The following is a 21,501-nucleotide window of genomic DNA, read 5'->3' on the forward strand; positions in this document are numbered from 1 at the left end:
TTTCCTGTGGCAGCCCTAACAAATTACCACAAACTGGGTGGCTTACAGAAACAGAAAGTATTCTCACAGTTCTGGAGGCTAGAAGTTGGAAATCGAGGTGTGGCAGCGCCACGCTCCCTCTGAAGCCGCTAGGTGAGGGTCCTTCCTGCCTCTTCCAGCTTCTGGTGGTGGCCCGGCCATCCTGGGCTTGCAGTTGCATCGCTCCAGTCTCCGTCTGCACGGGGCCTTCTCCCCCCGTGTCTGCGTCTTGTCCTCTTTTTACAAGGACACCAGTCAGTGGATTTAGGGCCCTCCCTAATCTAGTATGACCTCATCTTAATTTATATCTTCTGTACATCTCTGGAGACCCTATTTCCAAATAAGGTCACATTCTGACTTTCCAGGTAGACATGACACTTTGGGGACACTATTCACTGCACTGCAGGTACCAGGGAGGAGCGTGGGAATGGATGGTGGGGTAGTGGCCTCTGTGTCAGACTTCGATTCCCCCAACCTCGTGGTGAGGTGGAGCTCACAATGTTATTCACAGATCGGTGGGCTTGTTGGTAGCTGGCTAAACGACGGTTTTCACTTGGATGAATGTCCTGGTGGACCCGATCTCTGAGAAGTGGTCAGATCCTGTTCCTGTGGGACACGGGATAGTGAGAGCTTGGGGAGGACAGCTGAGTTTGAGTCACATTTTTGCTGCTAATAGAGTGTGGCACATTCACCCCTCTGGGCATGAAGTTTGTGTGTAAAATGGGGTAAGTCATCTCTCCTTTGAGGGTCTTCTGAAGACTGAGTGTCTCTGAAGTACAGCGTAGGACTAGCTCACATGGGCACGTAAGAGACGGTGACAGCCATTCTCAAGCTCCTGTTCTTTCTCAAACCTGGTGTCAGTTAGGATTCTTTGGTTGCAAGTGACAGAACGTCCACCTCAAACCAGCTTAAGCTATGCGAGTCTGTTTGTTCTTTAGCCATGACGCATGGCAGTGAGGATGATGTGTGACACTGATGATGTCACCCGGGATTTGGGTTTCTCAGGCTCTGCTCTGCCTTGTGCTGTGTCATTCTCAGGCCATGGGCTTTCCTGTTGTCCTGATGAGATGCCTCTGCTGTGCCACAGCCCTGTCCCTATCACACAGTCCAGAGTCTCTCTCTTAGCTCCTAAGGAAAACCAGGAGTGTCCTAGGAACGCCCTCTTCAGGCCGTTGGCTCTGATTGGGTCGTGTATCCACCCCTGAACCAATTACTGTCGGGGGCCAAGGCATGCGGGGGGTGCGAGCCAATCAGGGACTGCCCTGGGAACTTGGAGAGGGTTCAGTCCCACCTCACTCCTAACCCACATGCCGAGACTGGGAATGTGGGAGGAGGGGAAGTGGATATGGGGAGGAAACTGAGGAATGGCCTGCACTCTCAGGCGATGTGCTTCGGGAAGCTTGGGAAGGTCAATGTCGGTGATTCACCACTTCATCAGGGTCCTGAGGCAACGGGGCAGGATCGCTAAGAGCTCAGCCTGGGAGCCAGACATAAGGTGAACAAGTCGTTGGAGCACCTGCTGTGTGCGCTGGGCCATTCTCCTATCCTCTGGAACCTCAGGACTCTGGCTGGGGAACAATCTGGAGAATGTTGGCTCCAGAATGTATTCTGTATCATTCCTCTGTTCCTGGGTGCCATCTCCCCTGGTTGAGATATTTTCTAGGAACCTTTTCCATGGCGGTTGGGTGTAAGCCCTCTGCTCTCACTAGGATAATGAGGAATCGGTGCTCTTCTAGGTTGAGAATTTGGGGTCCTGGAGATGTCCTGCTTGAGATGGTGCTACTTTCGGTGGGGAGCTAGTGTGAGGCAGTGGGGGGGGTCTCCACTTCTGGGCTCTAGAGCAAAACAAGAATTGAGCAGCCTGGATGCTGAGGGGACAGACCGAACCCCACCCTGCCTGGGCTGAACGGGCTGTTAACTTGCAGCTGCCCCATCTGCCACCACCGATTCCCCTTGCTTTCGTTTTTTTTTTCTCCAAGCACTAATCGTGCTCTAATCGACTACAGAGTTCACTTGTTTAGTATGTTTATTGCCCACCTCCCACTCTAGAACAGAAGCCAGGCGGGCAGGGAAGCTGGTCTATTCTGCTCACCGATGTTTCCCAGCACCCGTTGATGGTGCTTGGCTCGGTACTTGTCGAATGAATGAAAACTCACAGGAGTGGTTTAAGTTAATGAACTCCTTCCACATAAATTCTCACTTTCTGCGTTGGCATCTACACTGGCTACAGTGTTTTCAGGACTTTTAGGGATTCTTCCCGACAGCAGAGTGTTGTTCCTGCTCATTCAGACTCTGAGGATTTGGGATTCGGCCAGAGCAGGTGGATGCTGGTGGCTCGCCGCCAGGGGGAGCAGCGGCACATCCTGCGGCCACTTCAGCAGCACCTGCGGCAGGCGCCCATGCTGGGGCCCAGGAGATTGTCCTGGGGGGTGGGTGGAGAGCCCTTTTGTCTTCCAAAGAAAGGAGCCTCAAAGAGCTTGTCAGAATTGCAGCTCTTGCCATGAAAACCATCCAGTCTGGAATTTGGGGGTTCCACTTCTCATCTCCTATAACCTCAATTGTATTTGATCAGTTTCTGGTCGTCTGCTTTTGAAATAGGACAGCCTTATGTTAACCAGGAGCTAATGGGGTGACTGGTGGCAATGGATGCTGATGGCATGCTTTAATATGCCAGGCACTGGGCTACTTTCTGTCATGGTTGACCTAAAGCTCCCAACGATGCAGCATAGTAGGTTCTAACGTCTGGTCAGTGTTTCCACTTGACAGAGATAGAAGCTGAATCAGGGAGGTGGCTCCACCTGCTCATGGCCACACAGTAGGTAGGGTGGGGAGCAGACAGCTCGCTTCTGTCTGCCACCAGAGCAGAGCTTGTAACCACCGTTCCGTGCGGTGGCAGTCTGTGTCTGAATTTGGGGTGTGTACTTTAGGGGTAAGGTGTCAGATTATAACCGACTTTAACACATTATGTGTGTGTGCTGAGTGAGCAGAACGTTGGTTCTGGTTTCCTGTGACTTAAGAATGACGACAAATTTAGTGGCTTAAAACAACAGAGATTTATCTCTACAGTTCTGGAGGCCGGAAGTCCTGAATCGAGGTGTGGGCACAGCCGCGCTTCCTCTAAGGCCCTAGAGGAGGATCCTTCTGCGTCTCTTCCAGCTCCTGGTGGCTCCAGGCGTTCCTTGGCCTGGGGAGGCATCACTCCAGTCTCTGCCGTGTGTCTCCTCTTCATCTGACTGTCTTCTCCTCTCCTCAGGACACTGGTTATTGGATTTAGGGCCCACCTGGTTAATCTAGGAGGATCTCCCATCTCAAAATCCTCAACTTAAATACATCTGCAAAGACTTTTTTCTAAATGAGGTCATATCACAGATGCCAGGGGTTAGGAAGTGGACATCCCTTTTTGGGGACCACAATTCAAACCAGTAATTCGTTCATTCATTCATTCATTTACTCAATATTTTAATATCTGAAAGAGACAAGAGTCTAGGAAGAATAGGCACCATTATTTATTGAGACCTACTATGTTCCACACGATAATTATAATTAGGGCTGATGTTTATTGGACACCTGCTGTGTGCCAGGCACTTTGCATGTGTGAATAAGTTTAATCCTCATAACACCCCTGAGTTATGTACTGTTATTATCCCCCTTTCACAGATGAGAAAGCCGGGGCATGGGAAGAAACTTGACCAAGGTTTTGGAGCCAGTGGTGTCAGGGGTGGAACCCGGGAGGTCTGGGTTCAGTAGCCACACCCCGGTCAGCTTGCTCTCTCTGCTGCACCGGTCAGTCCTCACAGCTCCCCTTTTGGATGGACGTTCCTACATTCTCATTTGACACACAGCGAGCCAGAGGCACGGAGAGCCTGTAACTTCTTACCCAGACACTGCTCTTTCCACTGTGCTGAGCCGGTTTACGTCAAATGGCTTCAACTTTTATATTGGATCATTGGGTAGTGTCCTTGACATGTTGCCCTGCCTACTGGCACCCTCGTAGTGTTGGATGGATAACCCGCAGATATCCCATCACAGAGACGTTGTCCCCAGGGCCTGGTGTCGGCTGCGTGCTCACTAAGGCAGTGGTGTTCTTTCAGAGCTGTGCTGTGTACCTCGTCTCAATAGAACTTACTCCTAAATCCCATGATGGCAGAGTCATCTCTGTGCTGCAGCTACCGTGATTTTTGCTAGTTAACGAAACTTGGAAAATTTCATTAGTGCTTGGAAAATTTTCCCCTTTAATGCCTTAGTTTCCTGCGGCTGCTGTAACAAAGCATCACCAACAGGATAGCTTAAAACAACAGAAATGTATTTCCTCACAGTCCTGGAATCTTAGACGTCTGAAATCAAGGTGCTGGCAAGTTGAAGTAATGGGCTGGGGCCAAAGCTTCCCCTGTAAACTTCTTTCGGTGTGGATTCCCCACTGTCACCTGGCCCACTGGGTTCAGGCTGTGTCCCTTGCCTGTCACTCTACTTCCGGGAAGGCTGAACAAGACTGGGCTGGGGGTGAGCTGGCGTTTAAGTTCAAGTTTGTACGTGGAGAGGCTGAGGTCCCTTGGAAATCCATGTGGGGATGTCAGGCAGCCAGTCAGTCCTATGATTTTGGAGCTCAGGGAGAAGTCAGGGCTGGGGATGTGCGTTTAAGTGTGAGCCGCATGTGGGGAGAGAATCATGGGGGTGGTTGGGGGAGATGTGGCTGCTGAGGGAAAGGATGCAGAGGGAGAAGAGGCCCAAACCCTGAGGACTGCAGTGTTAGTGGCAACCAGAGCAAGACAGGTCTGTAAAGAAGTTGTAGACTGAGATGTCATCATCGAGGGAGTGGATGACAGTGGCACATGCCAGCGGGAAGTCGAGGATGGGAGGACGGACGACGGTGCAGTGGCCTGGTGGCCAGGAGAGCACTGGTGACCTCAGCAAGGGCGATTCTGGGGTGGGGTGGGGGCTGTGGACAAACGGGGGAGGGTGGACGAGGGGGTGGGAGACAGGAACTTGGAGACAGGGAGGACAGCCCACTCTGCAAAGAAGCCAAGCTGTGGAGGAACAGGGCGGCTGGCCGAGGGGCCTGGAGAGTCGGGATTTTATTATATTTCAATGAGGTGAGAGCGATGTGAGCACGGATACATTTCAGTGGTAAGTGACAGGTTGAATATATAGAAACTTGAATCCAAAGCTCTGTCTCCTCTGTCTTTGGTGGGGAGTAAGAGGAACAGGGCCTGGGCTGCTCTGTGTCCAGAGTTTGCCGAGTTCACTTGACCCTGGGCCATGGATCTGCTTTGACCTTTCCCTGGGCCCAAGTCCCCAAGCAAGAGAGATTCGCTGGTCACAAGCCCCTTTGACTGAGTGCTTATTCTTTCTCTATTTCAGATGGACGAGATCAAAGGGAAAGACCGTGTGATTCTGGCCTTGGAGAAGGAACTTGGTGTGCAGGCTGGTCAGACCCAGAAGCTGCTTTTGCAGAAAGAGGCTTTGGACGAGCAGCTGGTTCAGGTCAAAGAGGCTGAACGGTACCACGGCAGTCCAAAAAGAGAGCTCCCGCCTGGTATAGGGGACATGGCGGAGCTCATGGGTGTCCAGGTGAGGGGCAGCAGATCACGCAAGCCTCGTGCCCTGACACTGACCACCCACCCACCCATTCTTCCTTCTACCAGTCATTCTTGCAGCCGGCTTACCTGTCTTTCTCTTGTCTTCCCCCACCTTTCAATCTCCCCTTCCATCCCCTCTTTCACCCCATCTGTCTGTCCTTTCCTCCCTCCTGTATCCCTCCCCCAATTTACTAACATTTGCTGTGTGCCAGGCCCAGTGCCAGGCACGGAGTGTATAGAGATGGGGAACGAGTGGCCTTTGCCTCCTGAGGCCTCAGGTCTCAGTTGAAAAGAAAGAAATGGAGATGTTAGAGCAGAGTGTACAGTGAGAGCACAGCGAGGGACCCATTCAAGACTGGAAATGACTTAAGTCAGTCCTGCAAGATGAGTGGGAGCTTAGCCAGCGGCCAAGGCAAGTGCAAGGGCATTTGGGGCAACGGCTGGGTACTTAACAAAGGCACAGAGGAGGCTGAACAGCGGTATTCATTCATTCATTCAGTATTTGAGTGTCTGTTATAAATATTATGTCCTAGACACTGTGTGAGGGGACTTCAGAAAGTTGTGGAAGATGGAATTAAAAGATAGTACACATCTTTCCATGAACTTTTTGAAGAGCTCTCGTATTAAGTGTTGGCGTTTCAGCATTGAGCCATGTCTGCTCTTGAGGAATGTGCTAGCATGTCCTGGGAACCGTAAGTGGCGTGTGATTGGCCTTTGGAAAAGTTGCAGGGGTGGGTAGGGGCTTGATCATGAGGTTCCCGGGGCCAGGGGTTTGGAAGCCACTGAAGGTTTGAGCTCTCAGTGACCTTGGAGATGAAGCCTTCCTGCAAGTGTGCAGCAGAGCCTGGGGTGCTACCCACCTTGCTGCGTGGCGTTCGGTCCTCTTAATAAGGATCTCACCTGTTAGGTCATCATGTGAATTTTCCAAAAAGGTTCTGTGGCGTGCCTTGCATCATTTAAGCTTCTTCAAAGTGCATTTGTGTCTTGACTTTTTTTAGGATCAACATATGGACGAGCGAGATGTGAGGCGATTTCAACTAAAAATTGCTGAACTGAATTCCGTGATACGGAAGCTGGAAGACAGAAATACCCTGTTGGCAGATGAGAGGAATGAACTGGTAATCAGCCCCCGAGAGACAGATGGTGCCTTGTAGGATGCACGGAAGGGCCTGGGGCCACGCAGCAAGCCTTAAGCGGAAAGTTAATGCAGAGGCCTTCTTGTCTTCCTTTCTCATTTCTTTTTGATTAAAAATCGAACACATGCTCGTTGAGGACACCTGTTACTGCCCTTTGTTTCTGCAGGAATTTATCTGCAGCAAACAGCTGGAGTAGTTCGTCGCAGTGTTGTTTATAATAGCAACCAAAAACAAAACCAAAAAAATCAAAAACCCAATTGTTCAATACCAAAGCGTTGGTCAGAGTAATTATGGAATATTAATACAGGGAGTTTTATACAGTTATCAAGACTGACGATGTAGATCATATTTTATTAACCTGGACATCTTTTCACAGTAAATTAAATGATAAAAGCAGTTAACAGAACAAAAATACATTGTCATTATCCTGAATACTGGAAGTTGTTCTTTCATGTGGTCTGATTATGGATCATTTTTAATTTTTCCTTCTCTATTTACTTTCGTTTGCATAAAAGTTTACACACTTCTAATTTTAAAAATAATGGATGTGGACTTCTGGCTAAAAAATAAATCTTCAGTAAAAATAGCAATTTCATGAATATGTTTAAATTTGCTGGTTAAACAGCTAAACGAATTTTTATTTAGTGGTAGTCAATACATAAACTTCTTGACAAATGCCTCATAGTTTCTATGTTTATTGTAATGTTTATTATGAAGAGAAGTGTGTGTGTGGAATATTTGAAAAAAATGGGTGGTGAAAAGTGTTACTAAGTATCACCTCTTCACCATTTTTACAGGATCAAAATAAATTCATTTCCTTCCAGTATTTTTGAAGGCATGCTTTATGTGACTTTTGTCAGACTGTGTGTCTGAGAGTATGTCTCCCCTTCTCACTTACATCTTCATGAGCTGCGTAGTAGTTTACTGAGTGGCTCAGGAGAAAGCACAGGCTGCTTGAAACAACTCAGATTACACGGAAGGGTTTGAAGTAGAAATTGATAAATGTGCCAGCACTTGGATCACAGAATCATGAGGTAACTACTGTTAGTTTGGGGTGGTTCTCACGTGTTTGTAGTGAACATATCAGCGTCCACCAGGTTACTCTTTTGTTTTGAGGTTACAAAATGGAATTTTTCCTTTATGAACCGTTCTGTAACTTGCTTTTTTCCCCCTTCTTATCAATTACCGCACTCCCATCTATGTGTGAAGATGTGTCTGTGTCTTTTTCACGGCTGCGTCATACTCCAGCATGTGGATATACTGTGGGTTGGTTGACCGTTCCCCTAATGGTGGATACTTGAGCTGTTTCACATTTCTTTGCTGTTATAAACAATGCCACATAGAAGATTCATATCTGTTTTTACCAACTTGAATCTTTGTTTCTGTGGGATGGATTTCTAGAAGTATAAGGTATGGGTCAAAAGACATTTTATATTTTAATGGATACCACCATAGAGTATTTTACCTTAACTATTATAGCCTGGTGACAAACAGCAGGGGTCTAGAATCTGTCCCTTGTGTCTGCTTCTTGGTTCTAGCACTTTCTTTGTGACCTTGAGCACATTGGCTTACCTCTTTGGGCTCGGGTTCTTTGTCTATGAAGTGGGGGTAGGGATGGCACCCCCTCCTAGGGTTGTGATGAGGGCTAAATGAGCTACTGCAGGGAAGGGAGGTTCATGAGATTTGGTACCTGACAGCCTAGACTACAAAAAGTTTGAATGGCTGCCAGCCTTGGGGGTCATTACGGTAGCATGGTGGCTGTTCTTGTGGTGGTAATACTGATGGATTTTTCAGTTGTTCCTAATTTACACCCATTAAAACAGCCCTGCAAACACTCCCACTGTGCACTTAGTTCTCACCACAAGTCTGTGAGGCAGGGGCTACCATTATTCCCATTTTATAGATGAGGAAACAGGCTAAGAGCTTGCTATGGTCATGCAGCTAGAAAGTGAATGTGTCCCCAAGGCCACTGTGCTCAGGAGGAAAGGAGTAGGTGCCTCTAATTGTGCAGGCCCCCCATTCCTCCTCCTGTCCCCTCTCCGCTGTGGTTTCTCACAGTCTCTCTCCTGCTGGTCTGGCCTCCGCCAACAATCAGAACAATGTATCGTTCCAGAAGGCAAACCTGACCACGTGTGCTCCTGCTTCAAAGCCCGAAGGGGCTGGGGATGGAGACTAGATGACCAAGCTCTCTAGCCTGCTTCTCCAAATGAGGCCTGGCCCACACCCGCCCCTCCCCATCGCCCCCTGTGTGGTGGTCCTGCTGGATCCTAGGGTTTGGGTTCCCCCTGTAATGCCCCCGTGTGCTCACCTCCTGTGTGGCTGCCTCTGTTGCTCGTCCTTGCCCCCTTCCTGTCTGCCTGGACGGCATCCCTGTCTGGTCAGCCCGTTGACCCAGCCCCTAGCACAGGGCTGGGCACAGAGGGGCTCCCAGGTGCTGATCCAACGGGAGCCTGGCAGGACACCTTGCCAGGTGCAGAGCTTGTCTGCTCAGAAGACTTGGGGCCTCTCCCCTGGGTGATGACGTTGATCTACCCAGGGCGTAGCTGTTGTCTGAAGAGTGCTCAGCTGCCAGCTAGGTCTGCAGTTGGGGGGAACGGTAGCCAGGAGGAGCTGGGTTGCTGCGTTGACCTTTCTGGGTGTGACCCATGACCCTTGGGGATCATGCCTAGAGGGAAAGGAGTGTGGAGTAGTGGGCACAGCACAGGCCGCTTGCCACTGTCAGATGGGTGGCCTCCCGCTCCGGGCCGAGCCTCCCCCCCACCTTACTTACTTGCATGTGCTCTTCTGGTGTCTGTGCCATCCAGGAAGTGTGGTCCTCACGGGGAGCTCCGGCCCCGCCGTGTGACCTCTGCATCCGCGGGCAGCGCGAGTCCCCTGACCTGTGCGTATTTGCAACCGTAGCTGAAGCGCTCGCGTGAGACCGAGGTCCAGCTGAAGCCGCTCGTGGAGAAGAACAAGCGGATGAGCAAGAAGAACGAGGACTTGCTGCAGAGCATCCAGAGGATGGAAGAGAAAATCAAGAACCTCACCAGGGAGAACGTGGAAATGGTAAGCATCGGGCCGACGGCGGGCCCCGGCTGCTTGCCCTGAGCCCCAGGGTCTGCGCTTTCTGGGGCCCACCTCGCCCACCTCCCCTGCGAAGCCTCATGGGCAGTGGCAGTCCACGGCCATCTCGCCCTTCTTGCCCCTTCCTCGAGTTTGCGGTGCTCTGGGTGTCTGTGCTGGAGGGAGCGAGATGGCCGTGTCCTTAGGCACAGCTCTCATTCTCACCGAGCCTCAGTGTCTTCATCCATACAATGGGAGTGAAAATGCCAGCATCGCATGGTTAGCAACAGGAGGAAATAACAGCACACGATGGCCTCGTAGAAACCCAGGCTCACCATGGATCCTCGGGAGGAGAAGGAGATAGAGAGGTTGCTAGTGAGGCTAGTTGATGGTTTATAGAATACTCTCAGGTTCATTGTTAAAATTAGTGTCAGTCACCCCATTTTATAGCTGAGAAGGCCCAGGCACTGAGACAGCCAGTGTCCCTCTCCCTGGGCCACAGCAGGTCCGGCGTGAGTGTGTGTAACTGCTGCTGTGTGGGGTCCTTTCCTGCCCACCCGCCCCTCCCTGCTGTCCAGCCTTGTTTCAGATGTCCCTGTTGCAACCCCAGGCCCTGCCCAGTGCTTTCTCTCAGCAGTGAGCCAGCCCCACCTCGGGCTTGGTTTTGCTCTGCAGTTGTCCACTCCTCCAGCCTGGGGAGGATTCCTTCCATCCTCCCAACCATCGTTCCATCCCTGGACCCCTGAGCCCACGCTCCAGGGCTGTCCCTAACAACGTTGTCAGATGGGCAACCCTGAGCACTCTCTGTCCCTTTGGCCGCAGAAAGAAAAACTGTCAGCCCAGGCATCTCTGAAGCGGCACACGTCCTTGAACGACCTCAGCCTGACGAGGGACGAGCAGGAGATCGAGTTTTTGAGGCTGCAAGTGCTGGAGCAGCAGCACGTCATTGACGACCTCTCACTGGTACGTCCACGCTTGGCTGGTGTGGTGGCCCCAGCATGGGTGGCACCCTGTGACATGGGGGGTTAGGAAGGGGCCTCAGGGCTGGGGTCAGGCAGAGCTAACTTCAGGGTCTCCCCAAGCCCACCCTGACGTGCACATTCCTTCCTTATTCTGCCAGGAAGCAGCCTCGGCTTCTTTTAAATGAGATCACTGGTACTGCGGAGCGGTTTCCATGGCTACTGTTTTTCTCAGACCTTCTCCCCAGTTTGCTGTGGTTAAGAAGTGGCATCATTTTTAAGAATGAGTCTTCTGACCTTTACAGAGTGGGCATGGTCTGTTCCTGAGAAGTCTTTGAATTTTTTTTTTTTAGCTTAGCAGTTACAGACTGTGACCTTGGGCCTGCAAACCTGAACCTCGTAATCAGGCCAGAATTTGAAAGGCTTGCTAAGGCTGTGTGTGTGTTTCCTGGACATTTAAATGGGGTGTGTATATGTGAAAGAGGGGTAAGCATGCCTGGAGTAGGTGGGGTGTTATACCCAGAGAATTCTGCAGCTCTCTGTGAGCTTAGACACAAGTCAGGGAACAGCATCATGAGTGTTAGTTGGACTGAAGTCACCTTTAGTGAGCTTTAGTTTAGGGTGTGTTTTGCTTCCCCAAGAGGGTATGTGATGGTTCCGTTCATAAGTCTTCGAAAAGTAGAAAAGCCAGTGATCAAAATTCTAGAAAAGGCTCTGATCATAATTGTTGTGTTCACTTTGCCTGCCTATCTCTCCCTCTATCTCTTTAAATTCTCCCTCCTTCCCTCCCTTCCACCATCCATCCTTCCGTTCTTCCATCCATCTATCTTTCTACACTTACCCACCTATCCATGCATCTATTCGTCTGTCCATCTTTGCTTCTTTACACAAAAGACTCCATGCAGCTAAGGATGAAAAACTCATTCAATAAAATGGGGATAGAGTCAAAAGAGGAATAATAAAGCACATCAAGACTAGAGGAAATAAAGATGACAGTGTGGGTCAAGATCAGGAAGGGCGGGCCGTCAGGCTGTGGCTAGGCACCAGATTTGCCTGTGCTGAAGGGAAAAGGAAGAGATGATTAGGGACGAGAGAACTCACTGGTTTGTCTGGGGCAATTGCTGTGCTCCTGCTGCTCCTCCACAGGTGCTGTTTCTACCTACAATAGCCACCAGGTGCCCACAGTCTTCTTTCTTTCTTAGGGCAACAGTGCAGGGCGGGTTCTAGCCCCATAAAGCAAAGGAACAAACTGATAATCAGAGAATTAGTGCACCGCTTGGTTGGCTGGAGGCCCTGCACGGGTCGGCCCCAGCTCTGCCTAGTTCACAGCTGCAGGTATTCTCGTGCTTGGCTGTGTCCCAGGCAGAGATTGCCAAGGCCGGCAGGGCAAACGGGCAGTTCACGCTGCTCAGTGCTTTGTGCAGCTTCCAGCCCCAAAGAAGACAGATGTGAGTTTTATGGCACTGACAAATCTTGGCATTTTTTCTGGGAAGGTCCGAGTCCGGTTAAGAACCTGGGTAAACTGTGCAGCTCTGTTCTCTCAGTTCGGGAAACCACCGTCTCCTGGGTGCTTAGAACCTGCACATGCCTGGTGTAGACTGGTGAGCACAGCAGTGTGTAAGTCGCTCCCGTTGAGAGCCAGTGGTGTTGGTTGGTGTGACATGAGGCTGGCTGGAAATGCTAACTGTGTGTTTCCTTATAGGAGAGAGAACGACTGCTGCGCTCCAAAAGGCATCGAGGGAAAAGCCTGAAGCCACCCAAGGTGAGCCTGCGTTGGTGCAGTTGCCCTGCTCGCTGCTGGGTTGCAGATCTGCAGGGCAGGTCGGCCCGGGAGAGGGAGGTGTGAGCCCTTCACAGAGGGCCCTAAGGAGAGATGCATTCAATCCCTGTGTGTTTGACAATGAAAACCTGTTATCACCATCTCTCAAAGCTGTGTACCTTGTGGCCATGTAATATGACCCAGTTATTGTAATTTATTCATGGAAAACTTACTGTGAATTCTGTATTTAGGCCTCAGGGTATATTCACCCAAAATTAAAAACATAAGTACTGAGACTCTTTGAAGGATTTAAATGACACTCAGGCTTGGTGTATACCATCTAATATCTTGTTCTGACAAAAGTCAGCAGCTGTGTGTTGTTTTGGATTAATGCAGAACTGTGTTCTTTTTGGAAAATATAGTTCTGTGCATTCCATAGTGATAGTGTCCAAGTGTCCTGGTAGGGAAAGTGGGGAGCTGGGCTTGTAAAACTCAAATGCCCAGAGGGACCAAGCGGGAGTGTGGAAGACAATGTTGGAGTAGGTACAAAAAGGACATAGCTTGTGTTTAAACCTGTGAACCTGTTTTTCCCTTCCACTAAGACATTGGCGTCCTCTCCTTTTTATTGAATCAGGTGACCCATCTGATTTATCTTTTGACAGAGATGTGGTGATAGAGAAATATTTCTCTTCTGTAAGGAAAACAGCTGTGCAAATGTGATAGTGAATGGCTGAGGACATATGGCTTTGGTGTCAGGGTGACTGTAAGGAGTGGTGGGGACTGTGGCAAGCTGGGTCCTGAATCCTGGTTGCTAGAAGGAGGTGGGCCATGTCGTGTCAGATATTCCAGTCTTTCAAGAGAAGTGTCAGTCCTTATGTATTAGTTTCCTGGGGCTGCCTTAGCAAAGTACCACAAAATGGGTGGCCTAGAGCAACAGAAATGTATTGTCTTACAGTTCTAGAAGCCAGAGCCTGAAATCAAGGGGTCAGTAGGGCCGTGCTCCCCGTCTCACACCTGGTGAGGAATCCTCTCTTGCCTCTTCCTAGCTTCTGGTGGTTTCCCAGCACTTTAGTGTTCCTTGGCTTGCAGCTGCATAACTCTAGTTTCTGCCTTCGTGGTCACATGGCATTCTACCTGGGTGTCCCTGTGTCTTCACATGGCTTCTTCTTACAAGGGCACCAGTCATACTGGATGAGGAGTTCACACTGCTCCAGTATGACCTCATGTTAATTTAAGTAATTACATTTGCAATGACCCAATTTCCAAATAAGGTCACATTCTGAGGTGCCAGGGCTAGAACTTCAACATATCTTTTTGCGGGGGACACAATTCAATCCACAACACCTTACTTCCTGTAAAACCTAAGGATTTTAAAGGTTGGTGCAAATGTCTATAACACTGTGGAGCAGATAAAATATGTAAATGGATCAATGCTCACAGGCTGCCTCCTGGTGGCTCCCGTGCAGCGTTTGGGTTAATGCCACTGGCAGAAGTCAGGGCTCATGGATGATTTGCTGTGTCCTGGATACTGGGATGAATGGTTATTTACACGATCTCATTTAATCCTCACAGCCACCCTGTGAGGTTGGCATTATTTTTTTTTTTCATTTTGCAGTTACAAGAAACATATAGATATGAAATATAGGAATAACTGAAAGAGAAAAAGTATATTGACAAGGCTGAGGTTCAAACTCGAGTCTGGGACTCCAAGGCCCAAGATTTTACCACCAAGCCAAATTGAACATGGTGTAGATCTCTGTGCACTGACATTAGAAACTCAGAAATAGGAAGTGGTTTGGGAAGAACTTGTTTATATGTAAATATATGTTTTTATTATAGAAGTAATATAACCATATTAGAGAATACCTGGGGAAAAATGTGATACATCACCTGGACTATCTCTCCAGTGCAGAATTTTAATGCACCCCCCAGAATTAGCCGTAGAATCCACTTTGCATTCTGTATTTTTACTTAACATTATACTATAAGCATTTATCCATGTTATATGCTGTCATCATAAATGTAAATTTTTCTGGCTGCATAATCTGTTGAGTAGATGGGCCATAACGTATTTACTATTGTGCAACTGCTGGGCATGTTTTCCTCCCGCTCCTCACCCTTATGAATAATGCTGCAATAAATATGTTTCCGCTTAGGCAGACAGCTCTTTCCTGGCCAGTTCTATTTAGCCCCTGATTGTTGGACATCTCATTAAGTGACTGTACACTTACTTAGTTACCGTTTCCCCTATTGTTGGAATTTCTGCTTCTATAAATGTTGCCACAGCAAACTCCTTTTGTCCAGAAAGCTGTGTCCATAGTCTGGATTGTTCTGATGGATAGAGACCCAGAAATTGAAATGTGGATGAGAGGCTTGGACCAGAGAACAGCACAGCCCACTGCTTCATGGAAGGGTCGCATCATTTTGCACAGCTGCGGTAGTGTGTGCGAGTGCCATTTCACCGTGGGACGTGTTTAAAAAGCAAAAACCTAAAGGGTATGCAGTTTGTCCCATTAACTAGATGTGCTGTGGCACTATACACCCCATAAAGTTTCCAGGTTGGGTTTTTGAGAAACTCATTGTTGAGCCATGACTTTATTTTTCAAACCTATATCAGAATGCCTGGGAAAAAAAAAAAAAAAAAAGGAGGGGGGCCTTTTTCCCTTTTCCCTGATTTCTGAATGTGTTTATGGGAAGAAAAATTGGCAAAGGGCTGGAATTGAATCATGACTTGCTACGCTTGCATGTACAGCAGGCAGGGGTGGGGGCCCTGCCTGTCCTGCCCACCACGACTTGTTCGCTGCCTGGCACAGGGTAGGTATCCCTAAACAGATGTTGACTGGAACAGTGAATTGCCTTTACTGGAAAAATGCATTGGCATGACGCTGGGCTGCCCTGGAAGAATGGGGAAGTGCGGTCACGTTAATGAAAGTAGTTCGTTGCCACTAGAAAGCTGGATTTGGGAATCTGCGTGGAAATTTTCCTGAGCTGGTTCAGGATCTTTCCCACATACTGGTTCCTGGGCCCACCAGCATCTTCTCTTTTTCTCAAGATTCCGTGTAGACCAGTGTTCCCTCAGTGCTCCCACTTAACCCAGGCATTGTGCAGGGCCAGGTGGAGTCGATATTTGGATCCAGCAGGGCCCTGAGCAGGTTTTCTAATCCCCCAGGGCCACCTTTTCGGCCCGGGCAGCTTCCCTTTCTCCTCTCCCACAGGCCGCCAGCAGTCAGCAGTTTCATTTTTCCCCTTAAAAGCCTCCATCGCTCTCTGTCCCTTACTCATCCAAGTACTTTACCTAGGGTTTTGCTTCACAGTATTGTGGTGAATGCACTGAAGGTTCCAGAATTTTCCTGAAGACTGACAGTTCTCTCCCTGCTCTCTAGCTCCTGACTCTCTTTTAGAAGGGGACCCTGGCAAACCTCTCTGGACTCTCTGGTTGCCACCTGAAAGACTTCCATTTCCACACCCACACCTGGGCTTGCGGAAGATGGAGTTAGTGCAGAACGGTGGGTGCCAGCCCTTGTCTTCCAGGGGGGCCTTCCCGTCCCTGAGGGTTGTGCGGCCCCATCTCACTGGGCCTGCCCAGGAGTCCCCTTGTGGGATTCCCTCTGGGGACAAGACCAGCGTTGACCGTCTCTGCCCGGGGAGGCTGCTAGTTCAGCGTTGCTCACATTAGCCCCCAGCAAGGGGTTGCGGGAGAAGGCCCTGAGCAGTTCCCTGGCCCTTTCCCAGGGGTTGCGCTGGGGGGCTTGCTTCTCAGGAGGTCTGGTGTCAGGGCCTAACTCTAAACAGAGCACCTGACATGGGGCAGTACATTATGTTGCAGGCCCTTGAAACTTGCTGTTTAGCAGATACAGAAGTTTCATCTCAGTGGAGTTCTGAGCATGTGAACAATGGCTAAAAATTAATACAGTTTGCTCACGTGCCTTGATTAAAAGTGGGACTGGGACTCTCAGATGAAGCTGAGTAGCCTCAAGCTGTGTGGGAGTTAGACCCAGCTGCTAGCTGTGTGGCATCGGGCAAATTATTTGAACTCTTGAAACCTTGGTTTCCTGATTCTTAAAATGAATATTCCATCCATGAGATGAAATTAAGCTTCTGGTTCTATACCTGACACATATCAGGTGATCAATAAATTATGGTTTCTTATTCTCCCTTCATCTCAGATCAATGGCTTTGCTTTGAAAGGTCTCTTAAATGCCTTCCAGTTCCTAGGTCCAGACCTCCCCTCCAACCTTCTAATTCATGTCACATATTTTGGAGATAGTTTCAGGTAATAGTTGAGATCTCAGTGCCCTTTGTGGTAATCATCCTTTAAGGAAAGTTTGGGGAGGTGGCCTGGAAAATATCAAAGCACCTTCAGAATAATAGGCCCTTCCTTGGGCTGATACATCAATGCTGGTGTCCCCTGCTCTACAAATAGGCCTTGGGTAAAGGACCTAGGGGAAGGTTTGGGTCCTGGAGATAGGACACTGGGATGATTATGAAGACACAGGGGCTGTGTCCTGGAAAACACCCAGGCAGCTCAGCAAGCAGAACCACACATGCAGTCTGTACCATTCCTGTTTGTGGGGAAGCACTGCAGGTTGCTAGGCAACAAGAGAGGCTGGAGCTGGCACAGGTGGGAGCTGAGCTGGGGAGCCTGAGGTGGCCACAGAGGCTGCCTGGGGCACCTGTCAGGAGTAGCAAAGGCCATGGAGGAGACAGGCAGACCACATCTGAGACGGGAATAGATAGGAAGCTGTGGTGGGTCTGGGTCATTTATTCAAACAGGGCAGGAAACCCCAGTGCCGGGCGAGCATGGCAGTGAGCCTCAGTCCTGGGAGAGGCCTGTGGGAGAAGCTGGGTCTGCAGGCTCTGCCCTCCTGCCTGGTACCTGGAGGGACTCCACATGCGTAGTGAGGGGCTGGAGGCAAGGGCTCTGGTTGCAGCCTTCCCAGGGATCTCCACTGCCTGGCTCAGGCCCTCATCCATCTTCCTGGGATTATTGCAGCAGCCCTCTGGTGTCTCTCCCTGCTTCCAGCACCTTCCCTCCCCTCCAAAGCTGTGAGAGTGATCTTTGCAAGGCACAAGTCTGACCTGCCACCTTCTTCCTAAACACTCCATGGGCTCCCATTGCCTGGGGCTCCTTGGCCTGGCCCTTAAGGCCTTTTGGGGGCTGGCCCTGCTTGCCTCCTGCACACGTTGGCTCCAGTTTCCTGCCTTGCCGCGTGGCCTCGTCTCTGCACCTCTGCTGGCTGCCTCCGGCTCCTTCAGCATTTGGCGTAGCCATCACCATCTCCTCAGCACTTCAGCACTCCCAGCTGGGTGGGTCGCCCCTTCTCTGGGCCTCCCTGGCCATTGTGCTGCTTCTGTCCTGGCATGTGGTACAGCATCTTGTCACTGTCTGTTTTGTGTCTTCTTCCTCTGGGGCTCAGTACCAGGAAGAGCTCAGAAGATCTGGAGGTTGAATGAGAGAGCCGTGGGAGCTATGGGAGAGCTGGGATTGGGGCCACATGGTCTGCCCAGCAGCCCTGGGAGCAGGGCTAGAGCCCAGCGCTTGTGGCTGGTGCCTGGGTCTCCAGTCTGGCTCCTTGGGTCAAGTGCTGTGAAAAGCACATGTTGTCATCAGACATCCTGCCTCATCTGAGCAGGCGCAGGGCCTGCAGGTTCCCCGTGCCTGTAGTGGCTCAATATGAAGGCTAAGGAAGTGTGGCTTTCAGCCCTTCCTGGCCCCCAGCCCCCTAGCCATTGTCTGTGGATTGTCTGCCTCAGGCACGGCAGAATGTCAGGTGGCAAGCACGGAGCCTTCTGGCAGAGGTAGGAGTCTAAGTAGGTCCAGGAGCCAGCTCAGCTGGACACATCTCATGGTTTCTGCAGAGCCCAGAATCCCTGAGACCCAGGCAGCTGTTGTACCAGGTAGTGCTTGCCTTTGGGCTTGTCTCAGAACTCATGAGTTTGCAGATGGCTTGATTTCTTTTTTTTTTGTTTGTTTTGTTTTGTTTTTTGTCTTTTTTCGTTACCGGCAAGGGGATCGCAACCCTTGGCACGGCGTCGCCCACACCGTGCTCAGCCAGTGAGCGCACCGGCCAGCCCTATATAGGATCCGAACCTGCGCGGCGGGAGCGCCGCTGTGCTCCCAGCGCCACACTCTCCTGAGTGCGCCACGCGGTCAGCCCCAGATGGCTTGATTTCTAAGATGATTTCCCCTCCCCCCGTTAGCAAAGAATTTTTCTGTTCTTAGTGTCAAAAACTCAAAGTCATTTAAGAAAGGGGTTATGTAACTGAGACATCTAGGTGTTGCTGGCTTCAGGCATGGCTGGATCCAGATGCTCACATCCTATTTCCAGGAACCTGCCTCTCCCTGTCCCTCAACCTTGCTTGCCTTTGGGCTGGATTCTTCCTTGAGCAGCATCTTCCCATGTGGGGACACAAATGGCTCTAGCAGCCTCCAGCTTGCGTTATATTATACCTCCCTGGCAACCTCTGTGATCAGAGGGTGTCTCTCCTTCTCACCAGTTTCAGCAAAAGTCCCAGGGCTGGTGCTCCTTGGCTCAGCTCGGTCACAGGTCCATCTCTGACCCATTCCCTGCCCTGGATAGTGGCATCTCATTTGGAAGCATGACTTAAAAGGTTAGTCAGCAATGAACTGAATAGCATGACACAGTCACACACCTCATGGGATGGATACTTTAGAAGCAATGGAGTATCCTGCATTGTTGAAGTTGAAATATATGTATGAATTTGGCTGTATATATTTCTTCTTTTATGAATTGTCCATTGTCTTTTAATGTTGCTTCGGTATCTCTCAAAGGACAGCAGTTTTACTTTTTTTTATGGTAAAATCTGTCCACTTTTTCCCATGTGAGGGTTTTTGCTTTTGAGGTGATGCCTAGTGAAGCTTCTCCAAGAAATGAAAGACTCGTAGTCACACGGAAGCACAGGGCCCCTGAAGCCTTTGATCTAGTTCAGAAGTTACAGCTTCTCTGCTGGATGATGATTCATTTCAGTCTGTGCAGGTGGTAAAACAAAAGATGATGAAATGATTGCAGAGAAGCCGAATTTAGCAAGTCTGGGTGCACGTGGGGTTGGTCGGGGATCAGGAGAAAAATGTCCCAAACACTGAGGGAAGGAGGTGCTTCCTCATTTTTGACTCTGGTACTGGAGAAGGTTCTCGCCACGTTACCGTTGCTAGTGCCATTCCTGGGGATCGTTGCGATTGTCGAGGGACCTGGGCCCTGTGTGGTGGCGTTGACAACAGGCTCTCAGCTCAGGGAGGTTGGAGTCAAGGAGGAAAGTCTCCAGAGAATAAACTGGCTCGGAAGCTGTCCTCCGTGATGAAGCCATCCTAGCCCAGCCCCTGGCAGTCGGCTGCCGTCAGCCCAGGCCGTTGTCACCAGCACCGGGAGCTGGCAGCATTTTCACTAAAGGTGCACCCCGCACGTTCCCTTCTCAGGCCTGGCAGCAGGTGAATTGCAGGGAGCCTCGGAGACAGCAGCCTGGCCTGGCAGAGGGAAGGAGGACGCATTGGGAGAGAACTGGTGTGTTTTCCTAGGACAGGAGAGAGGCCTGAAAATCGATGCCAGGATGTGGCTGTGGGCTAAGCGGGTGCACGCGGCCTAGCGTCGTGCCTGTGTCGTGCCAGCTGTGGAGCCGCCACCTGCCACTATCTGCCACGATGGAGTACGTGCTCTTTGTGCTGTACTTTTCCTTCTTCCTCTGTCTCTGCACCCTGGTGTGCCTCTATTTCTCGGGCTGCCAGGAGATGACCTATAAGCACGAAGGTAAGCGGCAGGGGCTGGTGGGAGCTTTTTGGAGTTCCGTGACAGTCCCCGGCTGTGACCGGATGCTCCTGCATGGCGCAGGCAATTCTGTTGGAAGCGACATGAAGATGAGGAGAGAGGACGCTGAGAGAGGCTGGGCCCGACTGAGGGGCTCTTTCCTTTGGGGGCAGCCCCTCTTTTTCTGTCTGGAGTATTTGACCTGCTCAGAACAAGCACTTCTGTATATTCAAAGTGTACATGGAGGAGAAATGCTTAGGTTCAGTCCTTTGTGCCAAACTGTGTTTTAAAATCTGGATTAGTTTGTAAAAAGGAGTCAGGAAGGAAATGCTTGTTGTAAGGAAATGGAAGTCCCGAGGAAGGAGGCCTTTTTATCTGGTAGACATGCTTGGAATGAGCAGATGATGGAAATCCGCGCTCCTGAACCAGTAGCTTTTCTTAGGAAATGCCCAGGGAAGTTCAGAAAAATGGAGACACAGAAAACTTGACAGTTCTCTCACGCTTGACATTTCTTTAAAGCCCACTCTGTGCCAAGCAGGAGTGGAAACAATGTTTTCTAGGTGGTTCTTCTCTCATGCCCTGTAAACAGGTGTTGAATTATTTCCTGTATATTTGGAAAATGCAGCATAAAACAAGTCACACTGTCTTCAAAGAAGACGGCCACTGAAAATTAACATATCTTTTCTGTTTATGTTATTTTTTACTAAAAAAATGTTATTAAAATATTTTTTCTATTTATGCAATTTTTTATTAACAAATGCATAAATATATGCAGTACGTTTAAGCTTCCCATACAATATAATCACATAAAAAACTAATCTTTAAAAAAACAATCTACATTAGAAACACCTGGGGGCTGGGAGGTTGGATTCCAGTCAATTCATTGCTGCGGTGGAAATTGTCCGTACTGTGTATAGTTATGGATTTATCCCCATTGTTACAGGATTAGGATTTGACTGCCCTTTTGTGTTTGATTTCTGCCCTGAGAGCAGCTCTTGTTTCCCTCAGTACAGCAGGGGTCTTTGGAGTCCTGTTCTTTGGGGCCATATTTTACTTTAGGGGGCTCCACTTGGGTCTGGAGTTAGGCTGTTGACAAAGGCAGCTCTATTTAAAACTCGCGTCCGCAGCGTTGGTAGTTAATACCTTGTATTAGGGCTTGGTATCTGAGTACTGTACTTAACTAGCAGTGCTGCAAGGCCTCAAAATGCTGATCATTCTAGATAATTGAACCCTGAGTCGTTAGCCCCT

At 49.8% G+C, this 21,501-nt stretch overlaps 1 protein-coding gene across 2 annotated transcripts in view; it reads left to right on the forward strand.

The window, feature by feature from the left end:
• The window catches only part of JAKMIP1 (janus kinase and microtubule interacting protein 1), a 76,073-nt gene that overhangs the window by 12,648 nt on the left and 41,924 nt on the right, over positions 1–21,501 (forward strand). For both annotated transcript variants that reach the window (XM_063107587.1, XM_063107588.1), the window contains 5 exons: positions 5,377–5,586; positions 6,593–6,712; positions 9,632–9,778; positions 10,598–10,738; positions 12,437–12,496. In XM_063107587.1, coding sequence (XP_062963657.1) covers positions 5,377–5,586; positions 6,593–6,712; positions 9,632–9,778; positions 10,598–10,738; positions 12,437–12,496 — 678 coding nt within the window. The remainder of the gene's footprint in view (positions 1–5,376; positions 5,587–6,592; positions 6,713–9,631; positions 9,779–10,597; positions 10,739–12,436; positions 12,497–21,501) is intronic.

The sequence above is a fragment of the Cynocephalus volans genome, chromosome 9 (genome assembly GCF_027409185.1).
Source record: "Cynocephalus volans isolate mCynVol1 chromosome 9, mCynVol1.pri, whole genome shotgun sequence".
NCBI lineage: Eukaryota > Metazoa > Chordata > Mammalia > Dermoptera > Cynocephalidae > Cynocephalus > Cynocephalus volans.